We start from the raw sequence: 21,643 nt of genomic DNA on the forward strand, positions 1-21,643 counted from the left end.
TTATAAAATTTATCAGGGAGCATTAAATATTTTACCCTTATAATAGTTGGGCATACTTAAAGAAAAGAAGATTAGCAACATTTTATTTACGTTTTAACAGTTAGCTTTATGTTGATTTTTTCTTTTATGTCACACTTTGTGACATACTTGCTCAGTTTACAGGTTTAGTAAACAGCAGGTAGATTTTATGTCAAATGGCATAAGTTAAAATGAGAAGTAAAATCATAATCAGCATGATTTTTTACAGAAGCTACTATTGCCAATGCTGCTGCTTGCCAAGAGAGACGCCTGCTGATCGGAATAAACTTGAAAGCCTGATGTAGGCACGGTTGGCAAGTTTGAAAGTCAGTTGTGCTCTGCCTGTCTGACGCAGATAGTGTCATAACTTTGTAGAGCTCCTAGACTTGTAACCCAGTTAATATGTTTTAAGATTACAATAAGCCACAAAAGTACCATTTGATAAGTTGTTTTATATTATTTTATGCCTTACTTCATGCAAAGAATTAAGTTTTACATTTTTGTGCAGCTAACTTGTGACAACTGTAAAGATTAACGAAAGGCAATAACTCTGTTTAACATACAGAGATAACTTTTAAGGGTTACCAGTTAGTTATAAATAATTAAATTAACTACTTGGATACCCTTAATCATTATAGATTTGCATGGTCACTACTCAATTTATTTTTTAAAAATATTTGTTAAAAAAGCACTATTGAAATCACAATCTATTAACATGTCCCAGTTTAAAATATATGTAATTTATGACATTGATTCTTAAACTATATTAAGACAACTACACATTGAAAGCTACAAAACATTTAAGTTTTGTAGCAACAATACTCAACAAAATATTTATGCATGTTTTTAATTTGAAGTAGACATTCTGGCTAAGTTATACCAATTTCCTTCTCTTTAAGCATCTTTTCCAAAAATTAGAAATTTGTTTCAATATGCAATACAACACTCACTACTTTCTGCGTGTTTTATTTCCTAACTTGTCAATCTCTCAACTATGTACCTATGAGGTTTTATTTGATCTGACAAAAGTTAAATAGTCCAAAACCCCTGAGAGATGTGAAGCAAATTATTGTTTTGTAGAATAATAGCAGAATTTTTAGAATTTATTGACACAATCAGTAACAAAAACTAGAAATGGCAAAATTTTAGAATTTAGGAAGGCACTAGGCAGCACAATTACACTTCACAGATATTGCATCAGGTGGGAAAATGTATAGTGCCCAGCTCTGTGTATGATGCTCAGAGCCGTAGCTAGGTTTTCAGCACCTGGGGACAACTGAAGATTTTGTGCCCACTTCTCTATGCCAAGAATGAAAAACATTTCATTCTAAAATTTTGTTAAATCAATTTGTCACCGCATGGATGCTGCGCCCAGGGACAAATGTCCCCCGTTACCCCACTTTAGCTATGCCACTGATGATGCAGAGATATACACGATGAATCTTTTAAGTTCTCAGTTTTCAATTTCTTTATTAACAGAAAATTTTTTTCTATAAATACCTATCCATGTGATAGAATTTGAAGCCATTTTGATAGTTTGCATGCTTGTGTCTAGTGTAAAGTAGAGAAAACAAAGGGAAGATAAAAATATTAAGAAAAATACTTTTAGTATCAGAAATAAAACATTTAAATATTATGTTTTCATTGTTCTTCCAAAAATTCTCCAAAAAGTAAAAGTTCATCACAAACTTTTTGTAAAATACATCCATTATGATGAATCCATGAAGGCAATTTTTTTTTTAATCTTCTAGATTCATGGTTCTATAAATCTTGCCTTCAAATCCTTCTAAACTTTACAAGTTGCAGTGTCTAAAATCCTAAAGAAAAATTACCCCTACCAATTCTGTACGAGCAAAAAGCCAGAAATATGTCTGGAAAAAAAATCAGAGGAAAGAAGTGTAAAATTAATTTTATAGAGAAAAACCGATGCATATTGAGACAATTACATGGGAAAAACTCTTACCATGAAAAATTTAAATCGAGGGCATTTTTAAATAATTACATAGCTATTTTGCTTTTGCTACAAATTGTTTCATAACTTGTGCTAAAGTGCAATTTAAGCATTTATTATTTTGCTTATTTTTTAGATTCAAAATATTGTATAATAAGATGCCAAAATGGAAAGTAATGCCTCTTTATAATATGATAGCAAAAAATAAAGATGTTTCATTTTAATGTTATTTCTTCTTAAATACAATTTCAATATATTAGCATTATTTTAATGAAATTGATCAATGTTATGATGTTAAAAAAAAATACAGTCGAAAAATTCCCAGATTTCCAAATTAAAAGTTTGCTATAGAAACTGATCTTAAAATCGCCAAATTTGGAACCGTTTAATAAAGAACTCACATTCCCCAAAATGTAAATTTGTATAAGAGCTCTTCTTTAGAAAAAATGAAATAATTTCAAAATGCTTATTTTTCACTTCTTGCTCAAATTGAGTATTCCACCGTTTATATTAGAAATAGGAACAAATTATAATCTATTAACCCATCCAAATGAATCACTAAAAATATTTGTCCAAAATGCTAATTCACATTCAAAAAATGACAGTCGTAAAAACAAACAGAAATTTCAGATGATTAAAATTAAGGACCCCTGTTGAATTTGGTCGAAATTAAGGACTTTTAAGGACCAAAAATAGATTCCAAAAAACCTAAGAACTTTTAAGGACCATACAAACTCTGGTAATTGATTTAACAGATCAAACAGCACTTTTCTGCATTTCTAGTATGGCTGTAGTCAGAGTTCAGTGTTGTGCTGACATTATCTGTGGAGTTTCATGGCTGAATGATACTGAATTCATTTGAGGGTTAGAATAAGGAACTAAAAGGGATCTCATAGGTAAAACAGGTAAGAAGCGGATTGGGTACAGTATGAACTTAGAACGCTAGCATGGCAGGCAGAAGGGTTTTTCCCCCCAAAATATGAAATTACAAGTTAAAATTTTTTGTAAATTTTGATTTCCTTGAGGTCATACATGCTTCACTTATTTCATAAACCACTATTTCATATTGTTAATTGGATCTACTTTGATATGCGCCCTCAAGTCCCCAAATTTCTCACGAAACATTTTTGGCAAAAAACTCAATGCTGCCATATTACTATCTAAATTTTTTGTCTACATTTCGAACTTTAAGCCTAAAATGTCTCCAAAAACGCTGTTTTCGCACATGCAGAAACCCCATTTTGAACACACATTTTAAGCTAAAAATCCAAAACAAAAACAAAAAATTTAGATAGCAAAAACATAAAGTTTCTAACCAAAAATATTTGACAAGAATCCATGTACACAGCGATATGTTTTAACTTAAAAAAAAATCTACGAATGGCACAATCTAGGCAACGAATGAATCTACGAACTACTCACACCTCGCTTTAATAAAGTAACATAGCAACAATAAATTTCAAAGAATATCATGTACACAGCATCATGTTTAAACTTAAAAAAAAAAAACATCTTTGAATTGCACAATCTAGGCAACAAACGAATCTACAAACTACGCACACCTCGCTTTAATAAATTAACATAACAACAATATATTTCAAAGAATACCATGTACACAGTATTCTATTTCAACTTTTAAAAAAATCTACGAATTGCACAGTCTAGATGCTACGCACTAATCAACAAAATAAACTAATATAACTAAAATACATTTCAAACAATTCAAAAAAACAACAATAACAGAAATTCATACTAAAAAAAATGACCATAACATTCTACAAAATATGAATAAGAATAAAATAAAATGAACTTACCATGAATGCTTTTTCGAACAGCAGAAATACCAACTTCATACCGCCTTTAACATGCCGCCACGTAATCACTATCATATTTATATGACAGCCAGGCACACTATCCAGAAAATTCATACCATGGTTCACAAATAAATAAAATCACAAATTCCTACTTCTATCATGCACAGCCACTAAAAATAATCACCCAGACCCTCTTTCCACACCTCCAAATACCCACTGACCCTTAGCAAGACAGCCACGATGATATTTCCTTTTGCCGAACTTCAATTCAACAACTTCCACCATTTTATCTTTCCCCCTATCTTCGCAAACTAACGAGCTCCAGCGAAAGATTTTTCAACATCAACAGGGTTGCCATACAACACGCAATCATGCCAAAAACCAGCACAGAACACATATTGCCGCCACATTTGGTGAAATTAGGGCATATATCAGAGTTGTGCCTTTTGAAATGACCATAACATTCTACAAAATATGAAAAAAGAATAAAATAAAATGAACTTACCATGAATGCTTTTTCGAACAGCAGAAATTACAACTTCATACTGCCACGTAATCACTATCGTATTTATATGACAGCCAGACACACTATCCAGAAAATTCATACTATGGTTCACAAATAAATAAAATCACAAATCCCTACTTCTATCATGCACTGCCATTAAAAATAATCTCCCAGACCCTCTTTCCACACTTCCAAATACCCACTACCCCTCAACAGGATAGCCACAATGATATTTCCTTTTGCCGAACTTCAATTCAACAACTACCATTTTATCTTTCCCTCCCATCTTCTCAGACACAGAGGCGAATCAACGAGCTCCAGCGAAAGATTTTTCAACGTCAACAGGGTTGCCATACAACACGCAATCGTGCCAAAAACCAGCGCAGAACACATATCGCTGCCACATTTGGTGAAATTAGGGCATATATCAGAGTTGTATCTTTTATACTTTCTACAAGTTATCCTACTAGATTTAAACTAATGATCCAGAAAAATCTCAAATTTGGAACTGCTGAAACCCTAACAAGTCTGGATCTCGTATTTTGCACCGTATTCTCAAAACCCCAAAACACAGCAATTCTACCGCATGGTGAATTCAAGGATGTGGCTAATCAGAAAGTACTGTAATTTTTTAGATAACAAGATGTAGTTAAATCAAATTTAAGACAAGTATTGCTTTTGACAACTATTTTTAAACAGAATTTACAATAATTGATAATTTTTTTTTCAGTAGTTATATTTCTATTAATCTTTATAAAAGCTAAATTCCAAGCTATTTTGCATGTGATTAGCCTAAAGTGTGTGTGTGATTATGGCAAAGCCTTGACTGCTATCTGCCTAAGGGGAGGGATGCCGTCGTGGAGGACTTTTTAAGGGAAACTGACTCATATGCATGTCACTCATACACATGGGGAAAACCACAAAAACGCCCATGCAGCCAGCCCGTTCGTGGGATTCAAACCTCGAACCGAACTACCAGTGTTCAGCGACTTTACCGCTCGGCCGCTGGTGGGTGATTAGCCTAAAGAGAGCCCGGAATTTTTTAAGGAAAACTGATTCATTTCAATTATGTCACTACATAAAAGTAGACAATGAAAAGCACATTCCACTTCAAAAAGGTGAAATAAGAATGAACTAACAGTAATCTACACCTTTATCCTAAGTTAACCTCTAATAGCGAAGGAATTATAAATTGTACACTTTGTTTTTAGAATATAAAAAACAGCTTTTCAGATCTGGATTATTTGGTTAATGCAAGTTTCTTTTCCTACAAAGTTGTTATCATTTTCTAGAAAAGATAACTAGTCAAAATTGGGGGGAAAAATACATAAGGACTCCTTTCAGAATAAGAAGAATATTTTCCCAGACTGAGTAGCTGGTTAATTTTTTTCCCTATAAAATTATTATTGTTTTTATATAACCATGAAACATAATTGCTTTTAAGGATAATAAGTCTCCGACTGTGAATTTTAACAGAAGAACTTAGAATATTCAGTAATACATTTTACAACTACATTGAATAGCCTGAAGGAAAGCTAAGAATCACCATATATGTTTTATGATTTGAATAGATGGTCTTTCACAATAATGATAATATCATATTTGCACCATTTGGCGAGCAATCCTGTAGACTGATCTGCGGAACAACCCCCGTTTTGCAGGATTTGATTCTGAGGCTCTCGAAAGTGACTACAGTATGTGATCATGCTGGCTTGTCCAGCTTAATATTGTATGCTTCTACCAAATCTTTTCGATAATGTGTTTGTTAATTTTAACTGTTACTAACTGACAAATTTCAGCTATTAACTTTATGACTGGCATAGATTTGATTAATTTATTTCATCATTTAATATTAACTTTTGTGCAAATTTAACAAGCATGCAAAATTCGTATATCCCACTTTTCCTACAAATTCTACTGCTAGCAAACAGGAGAGGAAAAATAATGATTTTTACTAGTTTTGAGCAGAGCTTAAATGATAAAACAGCTCCTTAAAAGCTCACAGAAAGATACACCAATATTAATCAAAGAGCTTGTTAATTTCAACAATATTCTTTTTAAATACAAAATGCTTTCCTATTTGTACATAAATTTCTGCATTGCTACCATAAATCAGAAGTCTCTAAATCATATGCTGAATAAACTAAGGGAGAAGTACGCAATGGGGAAAAATATGTGAGTAAATATGGCAATTCCTCTCAGCTTCTTGTTAATATTATACATCTTTTGGCAAAAGATATTAGAATAGCAAAAGATATTAGATATTAGCTGTAATTAGAATGCCAAGACCCTCCACCCCTTCCTCAAAAAATCTTTAGCCAATTAAAAAAAAAAAATTGTTGATAATGAAAGTAACGAATAAAAAAACACAAAATAATGAGAAAGAAAAAGTCTACTTACCGTATTACTAGCAGCTGCTACGGAATTTTGGATCATTCTTTTTTCCCTCCACCATCTAAAGTTTCGTTGAATGATTATTGCTGCTTCCTTTTTCATCTGGAACTTTTTGTGCAATTTATAGCTTCGCCAGTATGCTTGAATTTTTAGACAACTTTCCTTCTTTTTCTGATATAAACTACATTCTTTTGAGCCAGTTTTATAAGCCCGATAGAAACGCTGAATAAGAATAGCACTGTGTTTTAATTTGATAGATTTTCGTCTTGATAACATTTTACGAGTATGTGACTGAAGTAGTATAACAGCTTGTCTTTGCTTTAGATAATGAACTCTTGCTTGTTTTCCTCGCCAACAAGACTGAATTACAGTTGCTGAAGATCGTAATTGCAAGTAATCTGATCGTATCTTTTTCCCTAGAAGCAATGACCTAAAATGTCTCTGAATGCATATTGCAGATTTTCTTTTCAGATTATACCTCTTTTGAAGTAAGAAACACTTGTACATAGCCTGTATCTTCATTGCTGACTGATGAAGAACCTTCATTTGTTTACGAATTAACCAACCCCTAACAGCAGCCTGTAGAACAATAATAACTTTTTTAGTGTGTAAATAACTTCTTCTTACTTGTTTGGCCACTATTAAAGCTCTAAAATGCTTCTGAAGAACAAGAATGGCATTCTTTTGTTTAATATAACTTTTAGAACACAGGTACTTCCTTATATGTGCCTGTATCACTACACAAGCTCTTAATTGTTTTTTAAAATTCTTCCTAGCAATGAAACTACGGAAAGCAGATTGAATTATAACAGCTGAATGTCTCATTTTTAAGTATCGATTACGCTCAGTTTTAGAAGCTTTCCAAGCCACAAAATGTTTTTGTACAGTCAAAGTTGCTTGCTTTATTCGAAGATATTGTTTTTTAGCAAGGTGTTTTCGATATGAAGATTGAATGACAATGCATGCTTGGCGAATCTTATAAAACTTCCTCTTTTCGAGGTACATTCGTACAAATGACTGAATTTTAATACAAGAATATTTTACAGATAAAAAATTTTCTCTGATCTGCTTAGCCTCTCTTGATGATCTATATTTTTTCTGAACAAAAACTACTACACCATAAAATCTTTTGAAATAATTCCGTTGAATAACCATTCGAATAAAGGACTGAATCTTAATACATGCTTCTCGGACCTGTAGATAATTCTTTCTTTCTTTTTGAGCAATCTGAAAACTTCGAAATCTTTTTTGAATGACTCGTACTGCACAGGATATTTTAACATAATTTTTTTGCTGTTTCCACATACGAAAAGTTGACTGAATCAAAATGCAAGCTTTTTGGATTTTTAAAAATTTTGTTCTAGCCAATACAGATCTTACTTTAGACTGCAGAAATATCACAGCATTTCTTTCCTTTATGTAAGCATTTCTTTGAATAATCATTAAGCATTTTGATCGATACAGTTTCTGAACAATAAGTGCAGCTCTTCGAACATTACTATATTTTTGTTGTGCTATAACCATGCGAACAAACGCTTGAACTTTTATAGATGCATGCCTCATTTTTAAATATTTGATACGAGATAATTTGCAACGAATAAATGCTTGAACAATGACAGCAGCTCTTTTCATTTCTTGATATGTTTGTAGTTGCTTTTTCATCTTTTGATAGGCACGATATCTTATTTGAATAACACAGCAGGCTTCTCTTAATTTTTGATAGCTTTTCATTGCTATCCATTTTCTATACTGTGACTGGATAACAATGGCTTTTTTATTCAAGTTAGAAATATCTTGTCTAACCTTTACACCATGATAAAAAGCTTGCAGACGAGTAAAACCAACTTTCATTTTTAAATATTTTTGACGTTCAAGCTGCATCTTTTGATAGCAACGGAAATACTGCTGAATAAGAATAGCAGAATGCTTCATTTTCTGGAAATTTCTCTTTTCCATATATGCCCTGAATGCAGCTTGAATTGTAATGGCTGCTGTTTTTTTCCTGTTCCATTCAAATCGACACTTACGACCTCGGTAAACTGCTTGGAAATGAATTATGCCTATCTTTAATCTCAGATAATTCTGCCGCTCATCACACATGTTTTTATAACAACGATAGTACTGTTGTATAAGTATGGCTGAAGATCTGACTTTCAGAAACTCCTTCCTTTTTGAATAAGCCTTAAAAGTAGACTGAATTTTTACTGCTGCCATCTTCTTCCTCTTCAATTCCAGACTGCATTTATGGCCTCGAAAAACTGCTTGTAAATGGATGATACCTGTTTTTAATGTCAAAAACTTCTGGTGTTCCTCACACATCTTTTTATAAGAACGATAATACTGTTGTATAAGCATAGCAGAATATTTCATTCTCTGAAAGTTTCTTTTTGCTACATAAGCTCTAAAGGCAGCTTGAATTGCAACTGCTCCCATTTTTTTTCTGTTCCATTCTAATCGACACTTACGACCTCGGTAAACTGCTTGCAAACATGTTATGCCTGTTTTTAACCTCAAATACTTCTTCTGTTCATCACACATCTTTTTATAACAGCGGTAATATTGCTGTATACATATTGCTGAAGTTTTGATTTTATGGTACTTTCTTTTTTTTGAATAAGCCCTAAAAGCAGCTTGAATTGTTACTGCTGCCATAATTTTTCTGTTCCATTCCAATTTGCATTTACGGCCTCGGTAAACTGCTTGCAACTTAATAAAGCCCCTTTTTATTGTCAAAAATTTTTGCTGCTCATGACACATCTTTCTATATGAACGATAATATTTTTGAATAATGACAGCAGAGGATTTGATTTTCTGGAACTCATTCCTTTTTGAATATGCTCTAAAAGCAGCCTGAATTATTATTATTGCTATTTTTTTCCTGTTCCATTCTAATCTGAATTTATAACCTCGGTAAAGTGACTGAAAACAAATTATGCCCATTTTTATCTTCAAAAACTTTTGACGCTTCTCACACATTTGTTTATAAGAACGATAGTATTGCTGTATAACAACAGCTGAAGATCTGATGCTTTGAAACTCCTTCTTTTTTGAATAGCCTCTAAAAGCAGTCTGAATTTTTACTGCTGCCATCCTTTTCCTTTTAAATTCCAGTCTACATTTAAAAGCTCGAAAGAGTGATTGTAATTTAATAACACTTTTCTTCATTTTCAGATAATTTTCTCTTTCTTTTTTACCCAGAATACAGTGTTCAATAAAACATACAGTCTTTTTAATGTTGGTAAATCTTTTCTTTGTCAAATACATTCTAAATACAGCCTGAATCTTAAGTGAGGCATTTTTATACATGATGTATTTTGTCCTGATACTATGACCTAATAAGACATTTCTCCACCACTTCTGAATAGCAATGGCATTTATTTTACATATTTTAAATTCTTTCTTAGCAGAATACATACGAAAATACTTTTGGATAACTATAGCAGAATATTTCAGTTTCTTAAATTTATTGTAAGTAATAAAACGTCTAGTCCATGTCTGCAGTGTTACGACATGCTGACGAAGTGCCAAAAAAGATGATCTTGCCTTTTTAGCAAACATTGTTACTCTCCACCACTGTTGAATAGTAATACAACTATAGCGAATATGCATAAATTTTTTACGTTGAATAAGTTGTCTGAAAGAAGCTTGTATTTTAATAGCAGCTTTTATTTCAGATTCTTTCATTTTGATCTGACGATACCATTGCTGAATAACTACTGCAGATTTTCTTAATTTTAGATACTTTTCTTTATGGTGCTTCGCAAGTAATAAAGCACGGAATTTCTGCTGAAGATAAATACATGCATTTTTTTGTTTATTATATGTTTTTTTAACTAACCACATTCTTACAAACGACTGTATTACAATAATTGCAGCCACTTTTTCATCAAAATATTTCCTTGTTAACATTCCTCTAGCATGGGCTTGTAATTTAATTACTGCATTTTTTATCATGAGATACCTCGATCTTTGAGCTCTTCCTAAACACTTTGCACGAAATCTGGACTGAATTTTCAGAACGGTTCTTTTCAATTTAATAAAACGAGATCTAGCAAGCCATGATCGAACATGTTTCTGTATAACAATAGAAGCTTCGAGGCATTTTATAAATAATTTTCTAGCAGAATAACCTCTGAACAGAGCCTAAAAATAAAAATAATTCAGTTATGATTTTAAAGACTTTTTATTTCATTTATTTAAATGAATAATTAAATTTCAATTAGAAAAAGCAAATTCTTACTTGAATAACAGTTGCATTTTGGTTCAAGTGCTTCATATATTTTTCATACTTCAAAGCTGCAAGCATTTTCCTAGCAGAATGCATTCTCCATACACTTTGAACAACCACAGCTGCATGTTGTAATTTTTTCAGTCTCATTTTATCACTGTATGATCTCCAGGCCCTTTGAATTCTAATAACAGCTACTATTTCAGTCTGAAAATAATAAATTTAGAAATACAAGGTATGTTATATGAAAGTAAAGGTATATCATATTTTACAAAAGGTTTTTAATACTAAATTTAGAAATCAAGTCATTATATTTTATAAAAAATGAATTTTATACAAAACATAGTACGGATTGAAACACATTAAAAAGAGTTCAATACGCTAATATTTGCTTACTTTCAGATATAATACATTCAGTGTGGAAATAACAAATTGCAGTTTTTTTATTAGTCTAAGCTTAAATATTTTTCAAATATGTATTCTGTAGTTATGGGAGTAGTAATTAAAATTATATATAAATATTTTCACAATGATTTAAATAAAAAAGATGATTCAGAGTAATTATTATTATTTATTAAATGCCTGGCCATTGACCATCAGGTCATTAGGCAACGAGCTCTCCAATACTGCTTTATAATACAGTCCAAACTCTTAAGTGCAGAGCACACGTCCACATGAGCAGCATCCCTGACTTGTCCAGAATCACACAAAACACATAAAGGTGGGGCAGTCAGATTAAAATGAAGCAAATGAACACCAAGGAAGTCATGTCCAGTCAATAGTCGAAACTCGGCCACAGTAGCCAGAGGAGAGTCTGAGACACAGTCAGCTTTTAATACCACCCCCTATGACTTATTTTCAGTAGCACTAACAGCAGCATTATGAAAGGATTTTTTTATAAATCCTATTAATTTCACGTTTATCAGACAGAAGAGATAGGTCTTTGGAAGACCTCTGGAGAATATCCATATCTTTTTTTGCCAAGATGTCCACCATCTCATTTCCCCAAAGGCCACAATGTGATGGCACCCACTGGAAAGCAACCTTTGTTTGAATTCTGCTCAATAGCGTCCTGCAACTCTGGACATGAGCACTTTGTTTTCCTAGGTTACTCGCTAAAGTCTGAAGAGCAGAACATGAGTCCAATAAAATTACAGCCTTATTAAGGGAAGAGAGATGGGTAGAAAGCTGTTGAAGAGCAAATGGATGACCTCGACTTCACCGTCAAAATGGGTTGTATGAGAACCAATTCAGAGGTATTTATAAAAGAGCTTTTTCACTTGAAGTAACAAAACCTTTCATTATTTGTTTACTTTTTTTTAACTCCGATAATTTTCTCTTAAAATATTCTTCGGATTTATCCTTTAAATTGACATGCTTAGATTTTACATATCTTTTGAGTAATGATGATTTCTTACTTTGATTGGATAACAGTTCACTGCAAACAAGACATTGAGGTTGAGGGTCCATTTCATCTCTATTCCAAGTAAATCCAAACGATAAAACTTTCATTATTATTTTCTATAAAATTTTTTCCTTTCTTTTCAATATTCTTAGTGCTAGTAGATTGTCCTGGATCCATCATCTGCGAGTCATCACTTTAGTCAATAACAGCCATTTTTCCATTTTGAAAATCTAAGTTTGTTTTATTATTTTTCTACGAATATTTAATGCACAATATATTACGAGTTTTTAAAAAACAAATGACAATATTCTCAAATTTAATAGAAAAGTAAGGAATACAAAGCAACAAGAAGACAAAGTACCTGCTGTTACAGACAGCAAATTGACGTAAAAAAATTATTCTAATTGAAAATAGAGCAATATAACCTGGGAAAGGGTGGTGACATAAATCAATCAACTCTAAAAGAATTAATGGGATAATTTTTTTATAGGAACTTATTTTTATTTCCTATTAAATAAAACACCCATTTCTATTCCTCCTTTTAAAAACATAATTTATGGCAAATTTTGCTATGTCTATGGCTGAAAGAATATTTGTGAAAATAAAAACTGATTATTTTGCTATATCACTAGACTTCATCAAGTCTATGAGCAGCTACTGACCTCAGACAAAGCCCAGATTGCATAAATGTATGAGTGTTAGAGAAAAAACTTAAACAGTATGTTGGGATATTTAATTTTTGAATTTAATAGTTAAAAATACTTTGTTTCTTTGCATACCACTGGTTGAGAATCATTGGTTTAGACAAAATGACAAATTAAATGGTTTATTTTATTTCACTAAAAAGCAATAAACATTTATGATACAAAATAGCTTGTATATCATCATCTAGCAACACTATCAATTTATTATGAATCATTTACAACAAATTAAAAAATAATAAACAGCCCAAAATGTTTTCTTTGAGGAATGTTTAAAGGAAAAAAATGAAAGTTTCAAATTTTCTTATCTCTTTAATAAAGACTGCATTATCTTTTGCAGTAAAACAAGTTCTATTTTCCATAAAAATATCAAGATTTCTGAAAGAACAAAAATCTCTTTACCAATATTATAGGTGTCAATAAATATCATAGGTGAATTTTCAATGTTAAATGATTTTAGATAATTATAAAAGAAAAGATAAACAAAAGCTGACTAAAAGGAGTTCAAAATAGTAATTTGAAGAATTTCAAATTTCAGTGATTACATTATTTTATTAACCGTTGTATCATTTAGACTTCATCAATTACATTTTTTGAATTTAGAATGGAGCATCACAGTGCATACATGATGTTCTTAAATAATGCTGATTATGTGAAGGATCAAATCATAAAAACCTAAGAATCAGAGTATTAGAGAAGATGTTTCAGAAATGATTAGTCACAGATGCATAAAATAGTGACTGGGAATACATACCTTAAAATGTTTAAGTTGCTTCCTCAATCGATATTTGCGCCAAGCAAACAAAATTCTTCTAGCAGCTCTTATTTCAGTACTCAATTCCATGAGGCGGATATTAACATAAGATACTAAAGTAATAATAACTTTTTCATCAGGCAAAGTGTTAGAAATATCAGATGGGCAAGACAAAATAGGTATTTGACCAATTTCCACAAACTAAGGGAAAAGAAAAGAAATTTAGTATAAAATAGATATTTTCAATTAAAGAATCAAAAAGAAATTTTGAAAGTTTGCTTATATAATATTAAAAGTAACACTTTTTTATTCAGGTATTTATGATTAAAAAATATACCTCATAATTTAAATTCTTCATAAAATAATCTGAGTAGATATTTACTTATTTTGCTATGCTAATTTATGCTTGCTTTTGTTGTTATCATAATGACTGTAGAAATAGGATTGTTTAAATACTTACATATCTTAAAGATTAAAGAGGATCATATGCATAACACAGTGATACCTTTTTTCTTTGCAAATTTATAATCCTTAATTGCTTGCTGTTCATAACAAATAATAAACTTGCAGAAAAAAAAAAAAAATTGTACAGCTATAACAAAAGTATAAAAATTGCTCCTAAATGCGGGAAATAATACAAAAACTTATTAATAAGAGTTATAACATTCTGAAAAAAAATTACAGAAAAATATTTAAATCAGATTATTAGAAACTATCAGCAAATTTGCAAATTTAATATATTCACAAAAATAGCTTTTTTAATGATCAATCAATAGACATTCCTTTTAAAAGATTTTACTCAATGGAATAGCTCCATTAGATTTTAACGAATCACTTCAATTGTTACTGTTCTTAAATTTCCTAAGTTACACTGTTTTCTGGAACCAGTTCAAAATGTGCATATACCCCCAGAAAATTTTTAAATATTAAATCATATCCACAACTATTCTATTTTACTACAGTTATAATTTGTGCTTATTAAAGATTATATTTTTGCCATCATTCATTAAGATCACACACAAAATCCAAGAAAAAATTAGTACAGTGCAAAGTAAAAGATTCGGACTCGTTGGCACTTCAGCAATTCTGGATTTGGGATTTTTTTCGGATATTAGATCATCAATTTAAATCTAGTAAAATGACACACAGAAATTAAAAATATGATTTATGAAATAACGAAGCAAAATCTAAAGGATATCAAAATTTATAAAAACAAAGCTTAATATTTATTTGTTTACTTTATTAAACATTTCTTTTAATGTAAGATGTTAGAGTAGCTTCGTTTTTTGTGCTAAAACTTTCTCTTTAATTCTATAGACAGACATAATATCTTGTTAAGTTAAACACTCCATTTTGTTAAAGACCTGCGATTGCTGTGTCGAGAATTTTGACTGACTAATCAGTCGAAATTTTTTCGTTTTCAATAACCTCTATGTCACTTTCTTCACTAATGGTAGAGGTATTTTCTGGATCTAGAACCATACTATAGATTTTGCCACCCGTTAGTTGATTCATGATTGGGGCATTGTCATTGCAATGAGCAATTTCTGTTATATCATCTTTATTTATTAGTGCTTCTCCACATTTCTTTACTAATCCAAAATCCATTAATTGGAAAATTTCACCTTTGGTTTGCATTATCTGAAAGCCTTCAAATTCAAAGCTATCATCTTCATCATCCTCACCATGAAATCTCTACACAGCAGGTTTTATGCTAGAGCATTTAAAAAATTCTTGAACCATCTTCCCATTATTCAAAAAATTTAACAGGGATTTAAAAAAAAAAAATTACTATATATTTGCATTTCAACACATGTACTATTATGATATCCATCCATAGCTTGAATGATGCATGTACAATTTGGAGGAAAGAATAACAAGGATACATTATCTTTTGCTAAAACTTTAAGCGAAGTATGAACCGAATGGTTGTCTACAATTAGGGACTATTTTTGCATCATCAGGTAAATGAACCGAATTCAAATGTTGCCGAGCCTCGGGCATGAAATGATTTTCAAACCTCTTTTATTTTCCCAGTATATAACGGGGAAATTCATTACTCCTTTAAATGCTTGAGCTCAGGTTTTTTTTTGGGGGGGGGGGTATGAAAAGTTTACACTTGTGTGTTCTTGCACATGCTAAAATTGTTAGTTTCGCTTTGGCACGAGTTGACGCCTTTTCTGTAAAAGTTGCCAAGGTATTTCACGAAACATATTGCTAAAAAAGACCAGTTCCATCAGCATTGTAAATTTGTTCTGGAGGTAACTTTTCACTATTAATGAGTTCAATGAATTCATCTGCAAATAGTTCAGCAGCTTCAGTATAAGCTGAAGCCTTTGCACCTGAAATTTTTAATTGCCTTAAACCATGGCGATTTTTTAAATTTGGTTAAACAACCTGTTGAATACGTGGACTCAGTTTTTAAGTTCATTTCTTCATGAAATATTTTGACTCGATCCATTAGCATTGTTTTCGTCAATGGGCAAGCCCTTGCTGTAAATGCAGTCTGACCCATTCAATCATCACTTTGTCATGATAGTCACTTTTAGCATAACAAATAGTTTTTCTATTATTCATTGCAAGTGGGGTGTCGGAATCTAAAAAAATTCAAAAAATTCCTTTTTCTATTTTCTTATGTCATATACAGTTGATTTTCCAATGCCATACTTAAGACAGATATACCCTTTTCCAATTTTTGCAGCAATTCCACTTTTTGTTTCATGGACATCAAAACATGCTTTCTCTTTGTAAATCCTAAAATAGAAACTCTTTTTGACAAATTCAAAAGTTCAAACTTTAATTTTCATAAAACCGTTGTAATAACAGCCTGCAAAAAAATAATAAGCTGGATCAAATTAGAAAGTTAAGGTCAAGGGCAATCTGCCGTATTAACTGAAATTCCTTGGAATCAACAAAGTATAATTTTAGCCTAGCTTAATAACATCCACTATACATTATTGGCTATGTGTCATGACATTGGTGACGAAAGACAAGTTCTTCCTTTAAATTTTGCGTTGCTTCTATCGAACACTGAAGCAGTTAAAGCCTGAATTGTATTGATTTAGTTATTTATTATACTTATGTCTATTTTTCACATATGCTTAAGGCTTACCCGAGTCCTGAATAAATAAATTTGCACTTACATTTAACACTTATTGAGGGTCTGCACTAGAGACCTTGCCGCCTGATGCAGTCTCTGGGGGTCCCAAATTCTGCTACCAAGTGCCTCCTTAAGTTCTAAATTTTTACTGCCTTTAAATTTTGGGTCCCAGTGCTTTCCCTAAACTCTAAAAATTTTGTTCCTCGGTGCCTCTCTATATTCCAAAAATTTTGTCTTTCCCGTATTTTGCAGCACGGTGCGTCCACACGAGCTCTGGTACTGGTTCTGGGTTTATCTGAATAACAAATCAGTTATTCTTAAATCAAATAGCATTAAATGTAATCTTTGGGTTTATAAGTATCATAGGTAAAATCTTTTTTTAACATATGTAAGAAGTTTTTGTTAAATGTTTACTCATCAACATTTCTTCGAGCATTTAACTTAAATATGTAATCATTCCCAAGCATAACGTCAACATAAAAGATTACCACAATTTTTGCTATTCGATTACTAATATATATAAAATTATTTAGGCAACGGTGCATGAGACAAGTGTGTGTGATAACTTGTGGTGATGAAAACAAAATATAATAAATAATGATTCGTCAGGTTCTCATCAAGAATATAAAATATTATTAGCGTAAAATCAACGATGTTTCTATGTAGAGTGGTTTTGGTTTGAGATGCATACAAGTCAGGTATGCAGCTATGGAACTAAATCATTGATCAAGCTAATTTATGCTAAAATTATTGTTTCTTGAATAAAGAGGTATTTTATTAGTGCCGAAGTGAAATTAAGAAACGGAACTCTCCACATGTTTTATTATGGGGGAAAAAATCGAATGCACATGCGTAAAGCATACAGGAGAAAAGAAAAAGAGAGGTTGTTGGTGGCTTTGAGGTTTGGATTTTAGATCATCTCGGATACTGGACGTCCAGATCTGAGACTTTTGTACTGTATTTATTCAATTAAACTTTGAGCATGAATCAATAATTCCATGTCAGTCTTTTACCAGGTGAAGATAGAAATGAAAGTGATACCTAGTATTCCCAATGTTTGAGTAGATATAGACTTTAGCATTAACCAAGAGATTTTTATCAATGAAAAAATAATATATTTTTATAAGTTGTTTCATAATTAAGGATTAAATTTTATATGTTCTACTCGGATAAACCTTAAGCATATGCGAAAAATAGACGTAAGTATAAATCATACAAGTGACTAAATACGGGTGGTAGTAAATGCTTGGTGATGAGAAAAATTGTGGCATTATTATACAGCAACACCTTGCATAGTATGGCTTCAATTAGCCGACCGCACGCGTTTTGCGTATGCTCAACATTGCCTGTGAAGTTTTGTTCCTGACCTTTGTATACGCATGACCTTTCTACTGAAATGAGTGTTCATTGTACTGATCGCACGAATCCCTTTTCTGCAATTTCATGGCTACCTGATTAAAATTTACATTGTTGCTTAAGTTTTGCACACCAGTGTATATCAGTATCTAGATTTTGAAAGTTGATAAAAACTGTCAATAAATTCTAGTGATATGAAACATAGAAGATAAAATTTCAAACTTAAAAGAGTCATATGTGATAATCAGCCTACCTTTTCAAAAACCAGTTCTAAATTTTGCTTCTCATTTTTAAGGCATTCTTCCAGTAACAATGAATTGGAGTGTTCTAAAAAACACAAATGTAAAATTAAGTTATTATTATTATTTTTACAGGAGTTAATAGAAGTTTCCATATGATTTCAAAATATTAATTAATAATTTGCAAAATAAAAATTATGAAACAAAATTTTTTTTTAGATTTTAAACTTTTTATAATATAAAACTAACTAATCATTTATGGCAATAATACAAAATTAGAAGTAAATGGCTGCCATATCCTAAAAAAATACTGATAGATAACAAAATGTTACAAGAATGATATATTTGATAGTACTTTCAGAAACAGAAATTTGAATATATGCAAGTTTAACTAAAAATAATAAATAAAAACTGTGCTATTTATAAAAATAGGCAAAATTTAATCTCATGTTAATGCTATTTTTACAGAAAAACTATATTCATTTTACAGGATAATAAAAATTATATAAATTGATACAAGTTTTTCTGCTCCTTACATGAGACGGACTTGCACCAGACTTTCTTAAAACTGGTGTTTCTCTCTTATTTCTTAATATTTTTTAAATAAATAAAATTGACTGTTTGCTTAATTTCTGATGTTCAAATTAACATTTTTGAAACTATCACATAATACTGTATTAATTTCTACTAATATAACTTTAAAAATTACTTTCTTTCCATATTTAAATATTTTCAGTACACTCCAGCCCATGCAGCTTTATGGCAAAAAATGCAGCCATTTTTAGTAAAAGATGAAAGAATTATCCTATTGTCATTACAAGGAGATGAATCTTACTAGCAATTTTATTGTTTTGTTAAAAAATGCAGCCATTTATTGTAAAAGATGAAGGTATCCTATTGCCACTATAAAGAAATGAATATTTACCATCTAATTAAAATTACAACTAAAAGTACCATTCATTTGAACATTACTAAAATGGGGGGGGGGAAAGAGAAGACAATTATTGCATCATGATTTAAAGCAATAAAAGAAATATAACAATTGTCTTTTCCCTTTATACTACAGATGAATGTACATTTAAAAAGGTATAAAGTAAAACTGAATATTTTAGAATAGACAAAAGTAGATTACAGTTCTTGTTTCTGCACTGTTCATTACTTTTTTTTTTTTTTTTTGGTTTTGTTTTGTATAGAATTGATAATTTCTAGTTTTTGCTAATATTTTGTATAAAATTGATAATTTCTTATTTTTGCAAATATTTTGTATAAAACTGCTAAATTCTACTAAAAAGAAATAAAAACAAAAGTCATAAAAAAGTACATATAAAGAAATATGGCAGAGATGAAATTTAATGTTATAAAATGCTGATGCACTCTACATATAAAGATACTCAATCCTAAACATCATTTAATCAGTCAGTCCTGATATACTGACATAATGTACCTTTCACTTATAAGTAGAATGAGAAGAGGAAACTAAGTTTTTTAGGCTTCAAAATTACATCCAAAAAATAAAAAGATGGGTTTGATAGGAGTTTAGTATTGATTCCTATTTCTTTATCAAACACAATAATTAACAGTTAGAACTTACTTATAGTGTATGTAATTACTGAATTCTCCAAATGTGTTTTATCTTACATAACTGAATTTATCATTTATAAATTAAATTTTTATGGTTATTTTGTAAGGATCTTAAGTTTTACTAACGTTTATTTTATTTTAAAACTGTACTATCACTTCTTATTTTCCACTTCCGGCCAGAATTAAATGTGTTAACTTATTTATGCAAATTGCACTTGCTAAAGCCCAAGTATTTAAGTTGTGGTGTTTTGCCAAGAGTTAGAGAGAGAGGGAAAGTGAGCCACCTTGCCACTGCATTCTGTATGAATTTTCAATCAGTTGCTGTTTGTCTTTAAGGCTAGAGGTTTAATCCTCTTGCATTTAAAACATATTGTAGTTTCAGCTGTTTGAGTACTACATACGTAACCTTTTAAAAAGGCCAGTCTTAGTGTTAAGGCATTCGTATTTAAAGTTAGCTCTTAGTTAGAATTTTAGTTAGTAGTTTTATATTTTTACGTTCAGACGTTTTACGTTGGTCTCTGTATCCCGAAGTACGGGAGCACCTGTAATCTTATAGAGAATAAAGGGTTCAGTACACCCTTCCTGCTGGTGCTGCCATTCCACACATTTGAACATAAGCTCCCTGTTCTTATTCAGGACACGTAGTATAATAATAAGTAGATCAAAAGACATACAAGTCCTGACAGTTTAAGTGTAATCTTTACAGCTTCCACTAAAAATTTACCTTGTATTTAAAATTTTTATTATTTAATCAATATTTAAACTTTCTTCATCAAATGACTATATTTTACCAACAATGTCTTGACAACTTTTGATAAGCAGTTATCAAAAACAAACAACAAAATATACTTTAAAATTCAATCAATAATCAGTATTTAATATTTTACACATATTACAAATTACTTTAGATTAATTTGAATTGGCTTAGCATTGACACAAAGCCAAAAATTTTAAATATATTAGAATTTTAAAAAATGCTTTTAAACCAAACAAACATAACAGAAATTGCAAAAATTTGGAGTAAGCCATTTAAAAGACTTTAAACAGATGAGGAGGTACTTATATATTAACATTACAACTATAGAACAATATAGCTATTTTTTACAGGTGAAAAGATAAAAGTGACTTATCGGATGCAAGTTAGTGGTTTTTGTGACTTTTGTTAAAAAAAGGATTTGTAGATTATCATTATTTATCAGAAGTTAGCAAACATTATAAACATATGAAAAGAAAACATACTTTAGCAATTTTAATGATTAAATAAGGATCAGGTGATACATTAAATTTGGTTTTGGATTTTACTTTTACCCTTGCCTATATGGATGATGAAACACGAATTGAGTAATTGAAGAGTTAGTTTTGGGGGCAACTTTCCCTTGATAAGTGTGTCTCTTGTCTGCTCAACAATTATTCACTTATGCAATTTTTAGGAATAATAAATTTATTTTTTGGAATAATTTTTTCATGGTATTAGATAAGTGCATTTACATATGCTCTTAGAATTCAAATGATATTGTAAATTAGTTCGCAGCAATAATAATTTTTATTTTTTTGCAATTAAAATTTCTTAATTAAATTTTTAATTTTATATTTGATG

The 21,643-nt window shown here is 30.7% G+C and overlaps 1 protein-coding gene across 1 annotated transcript in view; it reads right to left on the reverse strand.

The window, feature by feature from the left end:
* The window catches only part of LOC118202401 (uncharacterized), a 108,395-nt gene that overhangs the window by 31,237 nt on the left and 55,515 nt on the right, over positions 1–21,643 (reverse strand). The window contains exons 15-18 of the mRNA XM_085813729.1: positions 18,480–18,553; positions 13,771–13,971; positions 10,923–11,117; positions 6,689–10,825 (exon numbers count right to left, since the gene is read on the reverse strand). Coding sequence (XP_085669855.1) covers positions 6,689–10,825; positions 10,923–11,117; positions 13,771–13,971; positions 18,480–18,553 — 4,607 coding nt within the window. The remainder of the gene's footprint in view (positions 1–6,688; positions 10,826–10,922; positions 11,118–13,770; positions 13,972–18,479; positions 18,554–21,643) is intronic.

This window comes from Stegodyphus dumicola, chromosome 3 (assembly GCF_044657685.1).
Source record: "Stegodyphus dumicola isolate Sdum_Otavi_A_Nest chromosome 3, ASM4465768v1".
NCBI classification, from domain to species: Eukaryota; Metazoa; Arthropoda; class Arachnida; order Araneae; family Eresidae; genus Stegodyphus; species Stegodyphus dumicola.